The 15,358-nt window shown below is 37.2% G+C and overlaps 2 protein-coding genes across 11 annotated transcripts in view; one reads left to right on the top strand and one right to left on the bottom strand.

Moving 5' to 3' along the window:
• The window catches only part of CLIP4 (CAP-Gly domain containing linker protein family member 4), a 27,963-nt gene extending 18,805 nt beyond the window's left edge, over positions 1 to 9,158 (top strand). For 2 of the 5 annotated variants that reach the window (XM_040550724.1, XM_040550725.1), the window contains 8 exons: positions 773 to 856; positions 2,122 to 2,256; positions 2,688 to 2,822; positions 4,629 to 4,752; positions 5,542 to 5,606; positions 6,270 to 6,342; positions 6,962 to 7,087; positions 8,939 to 9,158. In XM_040550724.1, the coding sequence (XP_040406658.1) occupies positions 773 to 856; positions 2,122 to 2,256; positions 2,688 to 2,822; positions 4,629 to 4,752; positions 5,542 to 5,606; positions 6,270 to 6,342; positions 6,962 to 7,087; positions 8,939 to 8,948 (752 nt within the window). In that variant the 3' untranslated portion in view covers positions 8,949 to 9,158. Of the gene's footprint in view, positions 1 to 772; positions 857 to 2,121; positions 2,257 to 2,687; positions 2,823 to 4,628; positions 4,753 to 5,541; positions 5,607 to 6,269; positions 6,343 to 6,961 lie in introns of all 5 variants that reach the window. The other 3 variants (XM_040550722.1, XM_040550723.1, XM_040550726.1) reach the window with 2 other exon arrangements.
• ALK (ALK receptor tyrosine kinase) overlaps positions 8,077 to 15,358 on the bottom strand; it is a 313,946-nt gene continuing 306,664 nt past the window's right edge. For 4 of the 6 annotated variants that reach the window (XM_040550717.1, XM_040550719.1, XM_040550718.1 and 1 more), the window contains one exon: positions 8,077 to 15,358. In XM_040550717.1, coding sequence (XP_040406651.1) covers positions 14,654 to 15,358 — 705 coding nt within the window. In that variant the 3' untranslated portion in view covers positions 8,077 to 14,653. The other 2 variants (XR_005818022.1, XR_005818023.1) reach the window with 2 other exon arrangements.

Below are 15,358 nucleotides of genomic sequence, written 5' to 3'. Positions count from 1 at the left end.
TTTTTTTAATGGCTACAATATAAAATTTCTGCAAATTTTTCTGTAAACCAGTGCAGCCCCTGTAGCTGAATTAAGCTGAGAGAGATAGTTAAATAAAAAATATAGGATTTCTTCTTCATAACAGGGACAGGGCAAATCATATGAAAGCTTGTTATTTGTTGAGTTAGGTTAGAACACAGCTAGAAGTGCAATACAGTTGTTTATAGAATGTAAAAGGTGTTAACACTAGTTCATATGCATATCACAACATTGCTGCTCTAAGAGTAAGGATCTTTCCTTAAAAACAGTATTGGTATACATTATTTATAGATTGAAGATTTGATCTCAATTTTTTTCTGTAATCTTTAATGCAGAAAATATGAAATTAATAGGAGTGAACAATGTACCTTAAGTACTATGAAAGTATTCTTGTGTGTTGTTTATGTAATAGATGTGAATATTTGAAAGACTTAAGTGAAACTCCTTTAATATAAACATGAATATTTTGCAGACCATGTTATAGTGTGGCAAGATAGTTTGGACTGTTTTAATGTGTTAAGGTGTCTAACATCCATTAAAACAATTCTGCAGTCATGTTTTACCCACTTAGCAAGAATCTAAAGAGTTTTACAGTTTTATCCATTTTATCCATGCATCCATTTATCTGCAAATCTTTCAAATTAATTTTTTACATGATTTTCCTGTAAAATTGCTGTTCATTGTTGGGATATAATTGAATTCTATAGATATTTATATATATATATATATATATATGTATATATTTTTATTCTAGGCCTAAATATGTCAAAAAAACCCAGTGCTTCTGAAACCAACTTAATGACTGTTAACAGGGGAAAAATGCTACCTGCAAAAGAAGGTAACTAAATTAATTTTAAATTTAAACTAATTTTATTTTTTTAACATTTTGAGAAAAAATGAGTAAAGCAGAAGAAGTATTATGACTGTTTTGCTCTGTAAAAGCCTTGCATCTGCAAGGCTTATTTCAAAAAAATAAAAACCTTGTCTATCTGTTCAATTTCCAAGCAAGTACACATTAGTGTACTAGGAGCAAGAGTAAATTATGTGAATGTTTGACTGGCATTCTATGCTGGTTTGGCAGCAACAACCTCTATCCAGATACACAGCCAAGAATACAGACAAGTCCTTAAAGCTGAAGGCTGTCTCTTAGTAAATGACATTACAGAGTACCTGCAGATGTACCTTCTTATGTTTCTAAGGGAGACCTTTTGCTCTGTGCTGCTCATTTTTTGATGATGGGTATCACGGAAGACACAATTGCAAGCTTTTTATGGAAAATGAAACTAGCTTGTTAAAAATTTCCATTTGAATATAAATCATTCTCTGCAATTACCTAGTTTCAGAATTGGATTGTGACTTTGCTGAACCTTTTTTTGTGTGTGTGCTGAACTTAAAACGTGAAGGGACCTCACTTTCAGGAGTATTCTTAAAAAAATAAAAATCAAGTCTCCTTTGGGATTTCCTCTGTAAAACCATATTGCCATTGTTGGTAAAAACAAAAACAAAAAATACACAAAACGGTACTGTGGGAGTCTTGAAAATGATGGAGGAAAGCTGAACATAAGTCTTATTGGACGATTTAGATATCAGGGTTTGAAAATGGTGATGAAAGTGCTTTATTTCCACTTCTTATCTTATTGTATCAATTTTAATATTAACACAGTATGGAACAGAATGTAGTAGGCTTTAATCCAGACAATAATTCATTCACATAGTGTCACCTTCCTTCCACTTGTCATCAAGTCTAGACAGTGTGGTGGTATGATCCCTTATTATTAAGGCTTCCATATTACAATAAATCTGCTTGGGACTGTCTAGAAAAATTTTCATGGAGTAACAAAGATGGGGCTTTTGGAGACCTCTTACAGCACTAAACTAGCACCTTATTCCCAAGGGAGGACCAGGTCTACCTGTGTTATTCATGGCATGTGTTTGCTTAACTACTACTTAAAAAAAAACACTCTTAATTTTGACCCTTTACTTTGCATTCTGCCCACTGTATGGAAAGCAGATAAATTCCCTCATGCAGAAGCTTTCTCTTCTGCTTAGTCCATCAGTTTCCAAATGTGATCTCTGAAGGGATATTTCCTTTTTGTCTTGTAGGTTTTCCTGGATACAGCAGCTCTTCCTCTTCTACTACCTCCTTAGAAGGCAAGCAGAATAAGAAGCGGAACTCAACTAGCAGCAATAAAAAGCCACTTACTAGAGCATCTTCTGCCTCATCTAAAATTAGTGCTGGTATGATACGTTTTATCAAGGAAGATTTTCAAGTGAGGAAGTTTACTGTTGTATTAAATACTACCTGGAACTACCTGGGCTGTTTCAGAATATGAGATGGATAAAGAAAGGCAGATGAAAGTATTTAATTGATAAACTTAAGCTTTGCAACTTCGTAATTTTCTATAACATCTTCAAGCAGAAAAATGTTATAGTTTGGCACTGTGCCTTTCAGCTCATAGAGAAAAGGCTGTAGTCCACAATTGTCCACTGGAGCAAAGCAATACTTTGTCTAAGTAAAATTTGTGTTGCTATGTATTAAAGGTACACTGAGTTGATTGGATATTTGTATGGATATTTGACTAATCAGGTGATTTACTATCTACTAAGATTTTCTTTGATTTTAAAGATATAACGTTAACAATTTGAAATCTTATTCTTCTGTTGAACAGGGCTGTACAGTTCCTCTTCAGCTGCGAGGAAATTTCCTTTCAATGAGGGAGAAATTCAAGTTGGAGACAGAGTACTGGTGGTAGGACAGAGAACAGGCACTGTTAGATTTTGTGGGACGACAAAATTTGCACCAGGTAGTTGCAATACACCTTGTGTATGTTGTAGAACCAATTTGAAATAGCTTGCACATGAGGACAGGAAGGGAACCATTGGGAACTCCTTATTCTTAACTCCTTCCAAAATATTCTAAATTTACTGATTTGTTTCAAAGTTATCTTTCTTTCTCCTATGTTTCATTGAATATACATATGTGTATATGTGTGTGTGTGTAAATTAGGAAAAATACAAAAACCACGTTGCAGTGAATCCAGACATTTTCAAACCGATTGAGTTGACCTAAATTATGGAAACAGTTTTTTGACTACTTATTCTTTTTAAACCACATTCTGTTCCTTATGTCTGTATCTTTTAATAAGATCATAATCTTATTATTGTAAGATTGATGCATAATTGCAGTTGGTAAGTATTGGTTTAAGTACCTGGTTTAAGTAAGGACCACTTAATTGATACGTAATGAGCAATACTCTGTCTTGATATTTGGTGGCATCAACATTTTAAAAAAGAAAAAAGCATGTGAGATTGCAGTGCAAACTACATATTTCTTTAATTCTCGTCATTTCCCCCAATTTCATTTTAGACAGTCCTTGCTTAAGATACTGTATTTAACTAATTCTACACTTTTATGTGATCGCTCTTAAAATCTTGTTACTTCTTACAAAGTGAACAATGAGAAAAGTACAGGTTCCTCAATACACTCTAAGAAGTTTAAAATCAGAACGCTTTTCGACAGTTTGTACCCTCCCTTTCACATCCAAATTAAGGAAAGAATTTTTTCGGTGAAAAGCATGGTATTGCAAGAAGCAAGGATGGGAAGAGCTAGTAAAAAGAGCTTTGCAAAGCTAGTAATAACATACATTAACAAAGCTAGCAGTAACATTTTTAAATTTCAATTTTAATGTCAAAGCTCTGTAAAGTTACCAAAACTCTATTTCCTATTCATTTTGCTGCAAAATGCAGATATTTATTTAATTCTGAAAACAGGAAGGAGAGAATTCCTGACAAACTGAGACCTTCTAATTCATAAGTTGTCATTCCTGAGTTTCACGAGCTGATTATTAGAATTACCATTTTATCCAGTGCCTTAGTACCAAGAGACTTTAATTAAATTTTTGAATCTTTTGAGATGGATATCATAAGGACTGCTACTGGAGTACAAAATTTAGCACATTTACATAATTAGCTCTCATTTATCATGGGTTATGAATGATCAGGCTTATTAACATCTTGATGCCTCCTGAGTGTTCTGTATGAGATGAATTGCTGGCAAGTTGTGATTCTTATACCCTGTTCTCAATATCATACAGTCACCCTTAATATTTGTAGTAATTGTAACTTGCTAGGTGGAGGGAAGGAATGAATTAATGTCAGAACTTAAATTTTAGCTTTGATGATCTCAGATGAGGCATAAATCATGTGGTCGGAGGACTGAAGAGGGAAACTTGAACCACCACTACTATTCTTTCATATGTCCTTTTTTGTCAAGTAGCCCCTGTTGCATTTGGTAACAATTCCATTCAACTTTAGTTTAAATATCAAAGGTTTTTACTTTGTCTGTGTTAATTAAAATGCTGTTAATTTTTTGAAAGCATGTACAATAAATCTAAAGATAATGATTCTGGTACAACTATGCAAAAACTTATTTTGTAATAAACATTTTTTTTTGTATATATGTTATCAGGTAGATAGACAAATTTTAACTCGAAACGGTTTTCTTAATATGGGTGAATATTAACTGTACCAACAATCTGGATAAAGAAATGCCTGTGGTGTTTTGTTTAAAAAAGAAATAACCATGATTTTACTGTTTTTAAATCTTGTAGGATTCTGGTGTGGAATTGAATTGGACAAGCCTCATGGTAAGAATGATGGTTCAGTAGGAGGTGTTCAGTACTTCAGTTGTCTTCCTAGATACGGTATATTTGCACCACCATCTCGTGTTCAGAGGTAAGCACTGAGGCAGGTTTAATGTTTGTATTGCCAAACACTTTCTTAATACATTTCTAGTGGAAAATGAAGTTTTGCAGCAGATATGGAAGAAATAATCTTTTTATTCTGCTAATGGAAGTTTATTACCTCCATTAAAAACTTTATGGTTTTTAGATCAGCTTTCTGAAAGCAGAATATAAATTGGAAATGCAGCTCCATTTCCATTGCTGCTACTTCAAGTATTTTCATTCAAGGGCCTCCATTTCTAGTACAGTCTGGGTCATGAAGGTTAGATTTAATGAAAACAATCCTGATGCTCCAAGCAAAATTCATTTATAAAAGGGAGTAGCCTTTGGGCTTGACTAGAAATACCATTTCATTCCTAACTGCACGGAAGGCCCAAAACATCCACCAAGCTAATTTGTAGCCTCTCCATTTGGTTTTGGAAGAAAATCTGAGATGTACTGTGCTCTTTCCTGCTATTATGCTGTTACTCTGCCAGACCTTCTTTCTTTTCTTTCCCTTAACGTCCTATCTGAGCTACATTGTTAAAGAACTTTGCCTCAAAATTATACATCCTCTCTGTCTGTTAATAAAAGGCTTTCCATAGTAACTTGCTTGTTGCAAATCAGTATGTTCATCTCTTACATACCAGCCTTATTACAATTAAAATGTTAGTGTCTTTTGAGAGTGGATGGGAAAGGGAAATGATAGAACTTAATCAACATTTGACAAGAAGTGCTCCAGCAGGAGTTCTGTTAAAAGTTGAGTTTAAATGACTTCTTCATTTTATTATTGCTTTTTTAGATTAACAGGTTCGCTGGATTCTCTTGCAGAGACTTCATCAAGTAAAATAAATCACAGTTTTCCAGGTAGGTGTGAAAGACACTGATTTGGTTTATGTAGCCTTCTACCATTCTTCAACTAGCACCTACTAGCACCAAAGCTAACCTCTGTGAAAACAAAAGGGATTTTTCAAGAACCTAAATGCTAGCAAACAGTCTGACTGTTCCCATCCTAAAAATGAAGCCCACAGTTGCTGACTGCAGAATGAAATGTGGAGTACCATGTTATTAAGCCTGTCCGTGTGGAAATAATTACATCAGAGTTAAGACTCTTGACACTTTTTCCTTATTACTGTATTGCATTCTAATCATAGTAATCATAAATTGAACCTGGTCCTTCATCCCCCTGGTGAGGGGATCAGTGTAGGGAGAGGTGCATACAGTATTGCTAAAACTTCTGTGAGATACTTGAAGTAGTCATTTTTGGTTTTCCTTACCTAAGCTTTTTTGTGAAAAGGCTGCTTCAAATTACCCTTGTTTGGTTTGTTTAATTTATTTCATCTCAGAACATTTGAACATGTTACAGACACTCATTTTCATGAGAAGGTTCATCACTTAGTTTCTAAGTTGGCAGGGAGACCATGTAGCAAAGGTAGTGGAAACAGTATTAAAATAAACAGAAAAAATGAGCTCATAAACAACAACAAAAAAAACACAAGTTCTACATAGTTTATTAACCTTTTCATTTAGGTTTTAGACGCAGCTTAAGCACAACTTCTGCATCTTCACAAAAAGAGATAAACAGAAGAAACTCCTTTCTTAGGTGAGTATTTAACTTTAAAATGGTTGGGTGAGCTGGCTGTTAGCTTTGCTGTTTCTTGTTCAAAAGAAAATATTTGTGCTTGTAAAAACTAGATACATGTCCACTCTTTTTTCTTTGAAGCTTTTTCTTTGAAGATTAAGCAGCAGTCAACCATTTTTCTGTGGATATCCAGGATTACAGTCCTGGAACACAGAATATTGTATTCAACGTTGTATTCAAGAATACAATATTCAAGGTGGCATCAAAATGGTTTTCCAATTGTTAATCACTGCACATTCTCCAAATTCTTGTATTTTTCACACAGCTCTTTGAGTCCAGAATACTGACTGACCTTTGCACATTAAAAGTTGTTTTGGCTAACCTCTTTCAAGCCCCAAACAAAATGTGTTGTACTGCTTAATTTGCCAATATTGTCAACTGCTCTAAACATCATGAATCCAAGCATTTCAGACTACTGTGTATTCTAATATATTAAAATTATGTTTTGCTATTAACATGAGATCAAAACCATTTTTTTTTAAAAAAGGAGTTTGAGAGTTTTTCTTGCACTGCACTAAATTACAAATTTGCCTTGAGTGTTTTGTAGAAAGAAAACTTTCTTTTCTGCTTTTCAAACTAGGTCTAAGAGCTCTATCTCACGGCACAGCTGGAGTAATACCAGTGCAACTAACGCTGAGGGACTGGTGAAGCTGCACGAAGGCTCGCAGGTTCTTCTGACCAGCTCCAATGAAATGGGTACAATCAGGTATATTGGTCCTACAGACTTTGCACCGGGGATATGGCTCGGACTTGAACTCCGAAGTGCAAAGGGAAAGAATGATGGCTCTGTAGGGGAAACGCGTTATTTCACCTGTAAGCTGAACCATGGGGTCTTAGTTCGACCTAGCAGAGTAACCTATCGTGGGATTAATGGGGCAAAACTTGTAGATGATATTTGCTGAGCCAAAATATGCTACAAAGTAGGAAATTAAAGCACACAAAAACCTCATCTAGATTTCCACCTTATTTTTTAAACAATTAAACCTGTATTTGTATTTTACATATATATAATATATATGTGTGTATAAAGATATATATATTGTGTGTGTATGTGTATATATATGCATATATACACATATTTAGAAGTAAACACACTATTCTGTTTCTCTTAATGAAACAGCTCTTACCTGGGAAGGTTACTCCAAAAGCTTTTGGGTTTGAGATGCTGTATTATTTGAATCATGCTCCAGTGGGAGAATGCTAGTATATCCAGTGTTCTCTAAAGTTGCTTTGTGATTCATAAAGTACTTAAACGATTTTCTTCCATGTAGTAATGAACTGACAATGCTTCATGCATCGCTTGCTTTTGATAGAGGAGGTGGTTAATGAGTGACATTAGTGTGTTTCCTAGACACTTTGACAATTTCAATACCAGCTGCTAGCAATAATAAAAAAGCAAAAAAGACTTTTTTTCAAGCACTTGTGAAGTATTTCTATATTTTATCATCAGATCCATCCTCTTTACCCCCTGGCATTATCCCCTCCTGAATATAGAAGGGCTGATAAATGCAAGTATTTGTGGCTATCCTAGTGAATGAATTAAGTAAAAAGCCTTTAAAAACACACAGACACTGCATGTAGTTGTTAAATGCACTTTTTGTTGTATGCATTTGTTGAAAGAGCTTCTTATAAGAAGCACTCTTTAAAATAATGCACTTTACACTCTCTTGGAGAGCTTTCCCTCATTTTTAAAGGTATTTTTTTGTTGTTTGGTTGGTGTGCTGCAGGCTATGAGTATCACAATTTTTAAGTGCAAATGAACCCAGAGTGGAACTATACATAATAGATGCAGCATAAATATTAAGTCTGTATAAATACAGCATAGTAATTCCTGCCAGTGGTGTGGGTTATACGCAGGGTTTTCAAGCAAGCTATTAACTAGCTATTTGTTTGTTACTGATGTTTGTTTTTGTTTTGTTTGGAACAGTTTCCAGTATAAGTTTATTGTAAGAGTCTTATGCTAAATTAAGGCTAATTTTAGGTATAGCACTGTAACACAATGTGAGGTGACATTTGCATATCAGCTTTTTTAAAAAATAGATAGTATTTTGCCCATGTTTTAAACATGTAATGTATTTTAATTGCTCACTATCTTATTGGATATTATTGGGGTGGTTTTGTATTCCAGAACGGTCATTTTATTCTTAAATGATCTGCCTGCTTTTATCTCCTTGAAAGAAGTGACACTATAATTACATCTTAATATACTATTTTTAGACAGAATTCTGCTGCTATTATGTTATTTTAACAATTAATGTAGCTATTTTTCCTTGGCTGTATTTAAAATACTGCATATTGTATTCTAGCTTATGGACATTTAAATTGAATATAAAAGCTGTAAATTTTTAATGTAAAAAATTAATGCTTTGTATTTGAAGATGTACTGAACGCAGTGATCTACTGAACATTATTTTGTCCAATATCTGTTTCTTGCTGGTATTATTAAAATGAAACCCTGGTGGGTAGTATAGTATGGTAAAGAGAAATTTCATTAGGTCCTTATAGAATGTACATCTTTTCTCTCACTTCTGTTCTTATGTACAAATTTTGTAAACAGGATATTGTAGTGTGCTTCGCAGTGCACAGGAGAGGTCCCTTTTCAGTTAAGAGAGGAAGGAACCCGAAGTGTGTGTGGGGAAATGGAGAAGAGACGTGTGTGCCTAAAACCTGCTCAGGAGTTTTGTTAACTAAACCAAGGTAATATCCTGCTAGGGAATAATAAGCACGTGGATAAACAAGTGAAGGAGAATAAATAACTCTATAAATGTTCGTTCTAATTTTAAGGAATGTTTCTTAAGAAAGTAGCTACCTAAGGTGTGGGAGTGGAACAGGGAGGGGAAACAAAGGAGCATTTCAGGGCAGGAACTCGCTTTTCCTATGCCTGTCATAGGACTTACCTGTGGTACTTCCCTGTATTAAGTACAGTTTATAATCAGACCTATGAAAAGTCTATTTCCAAACAAAGAAAAATGCTGTCTTAGGCTATATACATATAGGGATGGAAACACCCACCTGCTTTCTTGAACTGTGCATGTTGTTCTCTATTTCTACTAGCCATCTTCCTTTGGGTGAAAGCCAACCTTTGGTGCTTGTAATAGATGGAACAGCACCTTTCTCCTCTGTAAGAAGTTTGGTGGGTACTAGATTTACAATGCAACCAAGTCTTAAACATGCTGCTGTTAGCCAGAAAGATGGCAGTCTCTGTTTGGCACCACACCTGCTCCTTTTGCACAGGTGTACCTGGTTACTTCTATAACTGACCTGATGTTGATACAGTCATTATACAACCCAACACAGAAGAAGCCATTTACAGTCATTTTATTTGTCTTCATGCCTTTTTGGTTCACTACACTTGTTTACAATACAAATACACTATTCAATACAAAATACTCAATGACCATAGAGTAGTATTTTTCTTCATAGTATCCCTGAAGTGCATAGGCCCTTCCTTTATAAACAGTGTTGCATAAACTACTGTACATGAGAGAGACATTCCTATAATGAAGCTTTGTTACTAGAAGAAGCCAGGTGCAGACAATTCAGGCAGTTTCCTGTGATGGATTTAACTTTGGGACAGATGCTTTGTGATGTCTTTGCAGCTGTGAAAGGCTGTTTTATGCTATTCCTATGTCAAAGTTCTTGTCCCCAAAAAGACAGGCTCAGTAAGAGGAGCAAACGTGCAAAATTTAATCCTTCATATTCTATTTCAGACCTCTTACCTCATGCACTGTCTAAATATTTGTGCCCAGTGGTGCTGCAGTTACTCTCACACTGAGCCTTTGTCCTTTTGTAAACACACAGGGAGTGAAGTGAAGCAAGTGGACCAGTGATACTACACCACTGAAAGATGTGACTCAGCCAAATTAACGCAGATTTTGAGCTTTTAGTCTGTGGTACCTGACCTCCCTCCCCTGCTACAGCAAAGCCCCTCTCTTGCCACCACTCCTTCCACTGTTCCTTGAGGAAGCAGAACAACCCAGACTTCTCGCCTTTGCTTCATTTCCAAGCATGTGATATAGAAGCAAGGTTCAGTAGTAAAAACAAAGATGAAAGCACAACTGGAAAAGTAGATAAACAGGCATCCTAACCTACTTTACCTTCAGCAGCTTACAAATCAGCACAGAATCAGAAAATCTACCTAACATCTACAGGAAACAGATAACATCCACAAGGAAACAAGTCATTTTCAGAGTATGAGAGTGGTAGCACGGAATTTTTATATTCATTCTTTATATCCTGTAGATCATACTGCTTCCCGCTTTTCCACTGTAGCATGAGGAAGATACATAAGACTGGAATTTAAATATTGACAATGAAAAAGTTTAACTTTTTCAGTTTAAAAGCAAGTACAGAACTTGCTTCTACATTTTACGATTTATGTTGTCTCAATAAATTGTACTAACAAAAAAACAACAGACAAAATGTTGTAAGAGATTTTAAATGACTTCAACTGTTTCTCCTACAATACTGTAAGCCTAGTGTGGAAGGGTTTAAGATGGGAATTTACACATGCTGGGGTGCTCTTTGGTCTGTAACTTAAGCCCATTCTGCTCACTGGCGCTTTCAAAACTGATTCAATGTTTGTAGTTCAAATAATTGACTGGATGAAATGCTTTTGCTGGTGGTTTACATCTAAAAGAAACAGGCTAGAGCTAAACTGGTAGAAAGTGGAATACAGACATGGACACTGACTGCTTCCAGTTATAACAGAAATGCTATAATAAATTCTGTTAGATATCTTGTACAGAAGTTAAGATACTGTCTCATCACTAACAACTATGACAAATAAATTACTCAGCTCCTTACAGGCAGACAGAGTCCATTACCTCTAAAACATCATTTGCTAGCTTTTCCCCAACTTCTGCCTGGCTTGTATTGTCTCTGGGAAAGACAATCATATTTTTTCCTGCCTCTCTGGATGAACTCCTGCTGGTAATTCTTCAACTCAGGGCATAACTGCAGGATAACTGCAGCTACCACATGTGTACTGCTGTATGAAGCAGGACTTCATAGATAGTTAGATAATTCCTGTTGCAGCCCTTCGGATAATTTTGCGTGGGACAGCAATGAATAGTGAAGTGAGAGTTGTTACCATAGCAATAGAGGAAACTGGGTTTATTATTAAGGAAAGCTTTCTTTACAACATCCTAGTGGTTGATATAAATAAAGTGGTGTTTTAATACTGAAATCCTGGAATGATTTCAGCAACAGGACGTACATTCATTTGCTTGAAGTTAATGCAATCATAGAGTGACCAGGAAACTGTCATTGATGCAGCCTGCATCCAGGCAATTAATTCACAGAAATAATTTGTCATTGATTGTAAGAAACAGGACATGCAAACTCTCCAAACTTTGTTTCTGAGTATCGCGATTTGATCAGCATCAGTACTTATGGAGCAGTTTGTGCAAACTGGGGCGTGGAGCTTAGACAGCAAACTGGTATACAAAACTAAATGCTTTCTGTGGATGAGCTCAGAGATGTTACGTTCTTTTACATTAAGAAGAAGTAGAAACTGATTTCTAAATTCCTCTGCATTTCAAGTGTTAATAAGTGTGTGTGGGGTAAAAACAACAAAAAACAACAACAACAACAAAAAAAAAACAAAACAAACAAGCAAAGCCAATAAACAAAAACAAACAAACAAAAAAGCATTTTACTTTGGAGACACTGGAAGGAAGCTTAAAGCCAACTGCTAGTGCAAGAACCATTCCCAGCAGGCTGGAGAATTTCAGTAGTAACTCACCATTTTGCCTGACCAGTTATCTTCCTGACATATTGCATAGGTAAGAAGCAGTAATGTGCTCCTTCATCGTTTACAATGTTCACTCTATGAGACTATTTTGTTCAAACTTTTATGATAATGTAACTGCACAGCACAAACAGCAGCGTAGTACACATGCTATCACCATGGCTGAAGAAAGCCTTGGTTTTTCCTCTTCACTCCTTAAACATGCATCACACTTTGTTCCTTGTTCTTTTAAGCTTCTTTAGAAATGCTACATCATAATCTGGTAGGTTATCTGCATTTGTGCAGCAGCAGAGCTGCTGCCTCAGCTATAAGAGTAATTTCAGCTCAAAGATCATTAACTTTCAATGTTTTTGTTTGTGTGTATTCTTTAAGACTACCTGTCAGTACACAGTTTAGATTCTGTCCTCAGTCACGCGTAAGAGGCAGGACAGCAAAAACTCAGTGTGCTCCTATGCAAAGATGAGCTAAAGAAAACAATGAGGAGCTGCAACCCATTTGAAAATGCGAAAGCAAGAATATTTAAACGAAAATTGCTATTATATGTGAATAATGTTGTGGTGCAAGAAAATTCTCTGATAGTGCTTACCTGCTGAATTAATCAGCTTTCCTGAGACTCCACAAACCTACCTCCTTGACTTTATTGAGGTAGAAAAAAGTGGCCAGTGTGACAGTAACACAGTCCTAAGCTAGACAGAATCCTTCTCCAATGGCTAGTGGCATGAATAGAACTACAAACGTAGCAACCTCACCGATCACAAATATTTTCTTAGTTCAAGCTAAAGCAGCCCACATACAGCAGCAGAACACCCAAAGGGTAACCCTAGTTATCACCACCAAGCTCATGCAACAGCGGTGCAATGGATCACTGGCAGCTCCTCACTCAAGCTTGTCAACACAAGAGCACATCTCCATTAACTGACTACCACACACAATTTGGCATTACTGCAAAGAAAAAAATAATCGTTCTGCATACTAGAGATGTAAGAAAAGCAGGTTGGGAGCGCACACTACTTTTCTCTGTGCTCCTCCCTTACCCTCAATTACTTTTTTTACAAGGGTGGTGTCCCAAACCAAGCCCTCTGATTGCCAGCTGCATATCTCAAAGGTTAACGGTATGTAAATGCAGATACTGGTTGGTTCGCTTAAGCAGACAGAAAGCTTACCTCAATATTTGGAGCCAGGGCCAGATTCGGAATTACTTCACTGAAATGAAGAGTCTTGGCCTGAAGAACACCTTCATATTCCTTTGATGATGCTTCAGAAGACTCATTTCTATAGAAATAGACAGCTTCTTTTCAGATAATTTTCATTAATGCTAAAACAGCTCCTTGCACCTGTAAGTTAAAGTTACTAATGCACATCTTTACACATGAATCATTTCCTACATCTGTGTTTTGACAATACAGTTACTGGAATATTTTTCATGCACAAGGTGTACAAATGAATCAATACAGTGTTTGTTTTTAAATCATGATCATACACGTTTTTTGTTAAAGGGCTCTAAACCCTTCAAATACAGACAGTATCTGGCATCTGGATTGCGGCACAATGTCATCGGCCTTTGTGGTGTTCTTGCTTGTACATGGTCTGTGAAAGGCTACTTTAAACCCCTGAGATATGCAGATGGCTGTCCATTTTCAGGGCACAGCTGAAGTTTCTCTCACAATCACGGTCCTTTAAAGCTTCACTTCGGTTCCACGTGACATGCGCAAGTTGTGATGAAGGACATTCCTACTTCTGTAGGCCAGAAGGAATTTCACAGGGTTTTACTCAGTTTTAGCGCTTAAGCACAGGAGAAAAACAAAACAACACAGAGAAAACCAACAACCGCCCCCACCAAACCACAGTGCCTCACAGCATCTCACCCGTCCTCTCTGCTTCCTGTCGTTTCTTTCAAGCAATTCAGTATGACCAGTCATTCTATTGCCCTGCCAATAGCACCATAACTACTATACATTCAAGGACTTTCAAAGACTAGGCTGTAGCTGGAGCACAACTTGGGAATGTGCCATTGTGTCACCAAAGTTGTCTCCTTTTTCACTTTGGATGAAGAATGCTCTACCCGAACCCAGTAAAACCTCTGCCAGCTGCAGGTGCTCTCCAAGCATTCCTTAGCAACAACAAGTTTGGCACAGAAAATCCCAGACATGAAACACTCAAGGCAGTGAACTGTGGCTTTACACTTAAGCAGAGAATGCACAACTAAGAAAAGCTCACAGGAAGGGCATGACAACAACCATGCGTATGAGTTAATGTGATGGGAAGCTGGGCCTCACAGTTAACATTTGTTTCCTTTATCTTCCCACCCTCCCCCTTGTTTCTTTTACTGTACTGGGGCTCTGGTGATTTGAAGCCTCTCGGGTTATTTGAAATTACAACTTTGAAGGTGGCACTTTTGGAGCAAGTTGGCACAAATAGAAGGTAATGCTGTCACATCCCTTGCTTGTGGTGTACTGGGTAACAGGACATCTCCTCAAGGCTTGGGGCCACAGGTGGAAAAGTCAAGAGGGTAGAGGGCTCTCAAGGCCCATGCTGGGTTATGTGGCTCTTGTTTCTAAGGGTGGGGTCCTCGTAACTGCTAGCACAAGGTGGCGTGGATGCTTCCAAAGGTAAGCCCTGCTGTTGGTATCCATAGTTGACATTCCCACAGGGGAAGTGACGGAGCCTAAAGAGAGGCACTTCTTTAACACTTGCTGTTAGGGAAGATGGCTCTAATAGCAGGGAGGAGCCTGGTAGCCTGCCAGTCACAATGTTGGGCCCCACAGTACAGTTTCCTTCATGTCCCAAATTCTCCCTCTCAGGCGTCTCTTTCTCGAGCAGAGGATTGTTTCTGCTGGCCTGCTTCTCCGCAAACCAGGAACCATAGGTTGGATTCCAGAGGTTGGTGGGCTTGTTTCTGGAGCCCCGGCCTTTGTGTAGCTCAGAAGGGGGGTTGGACTGGGTGTAGGCCATGTTGATATGTCCCCCAGCTGAAGCTGACTGCACCTTCCCAGGGACTGGCGGTTCCAAGGCTCCCACTTTCCCTAGAGCTTTTCCAGCAGTGATGGCTGATGGCAGGGGTGGTGGAGATGGCAGAGTTTGCTTGTCATCTTTTCTGTCTTGGTGTGCAGAAACCAAGAGAGGAGGAATTCCTTCTGGGTCTTCTGGGTGTATCGCTACCTTCTCTTCCTCTTCAACTGATGGGCCATATTCTACTGGCAAAGCAGTGTTGATGACATCTGGATC

This window comes from Cygnus olor, chromosome 3 (genome assembly GCF_009769625.2).
Source record: "Cygnus olor isolate bCygOlo1 chromosome 3, bCygOlo1.pri.v2, whole genome shotgun sequence".
NCBI classification, from domain to species: Eukaryota; Metazoa; Chordata; class Aves; order Anseriformes; family Anatidae; genus Cygnus; species Cygnus olor.
Note: the sequence above shows the minus strand (reverse complement) of the source record. Positions and strands in the feature narration are given on the sequence as shown.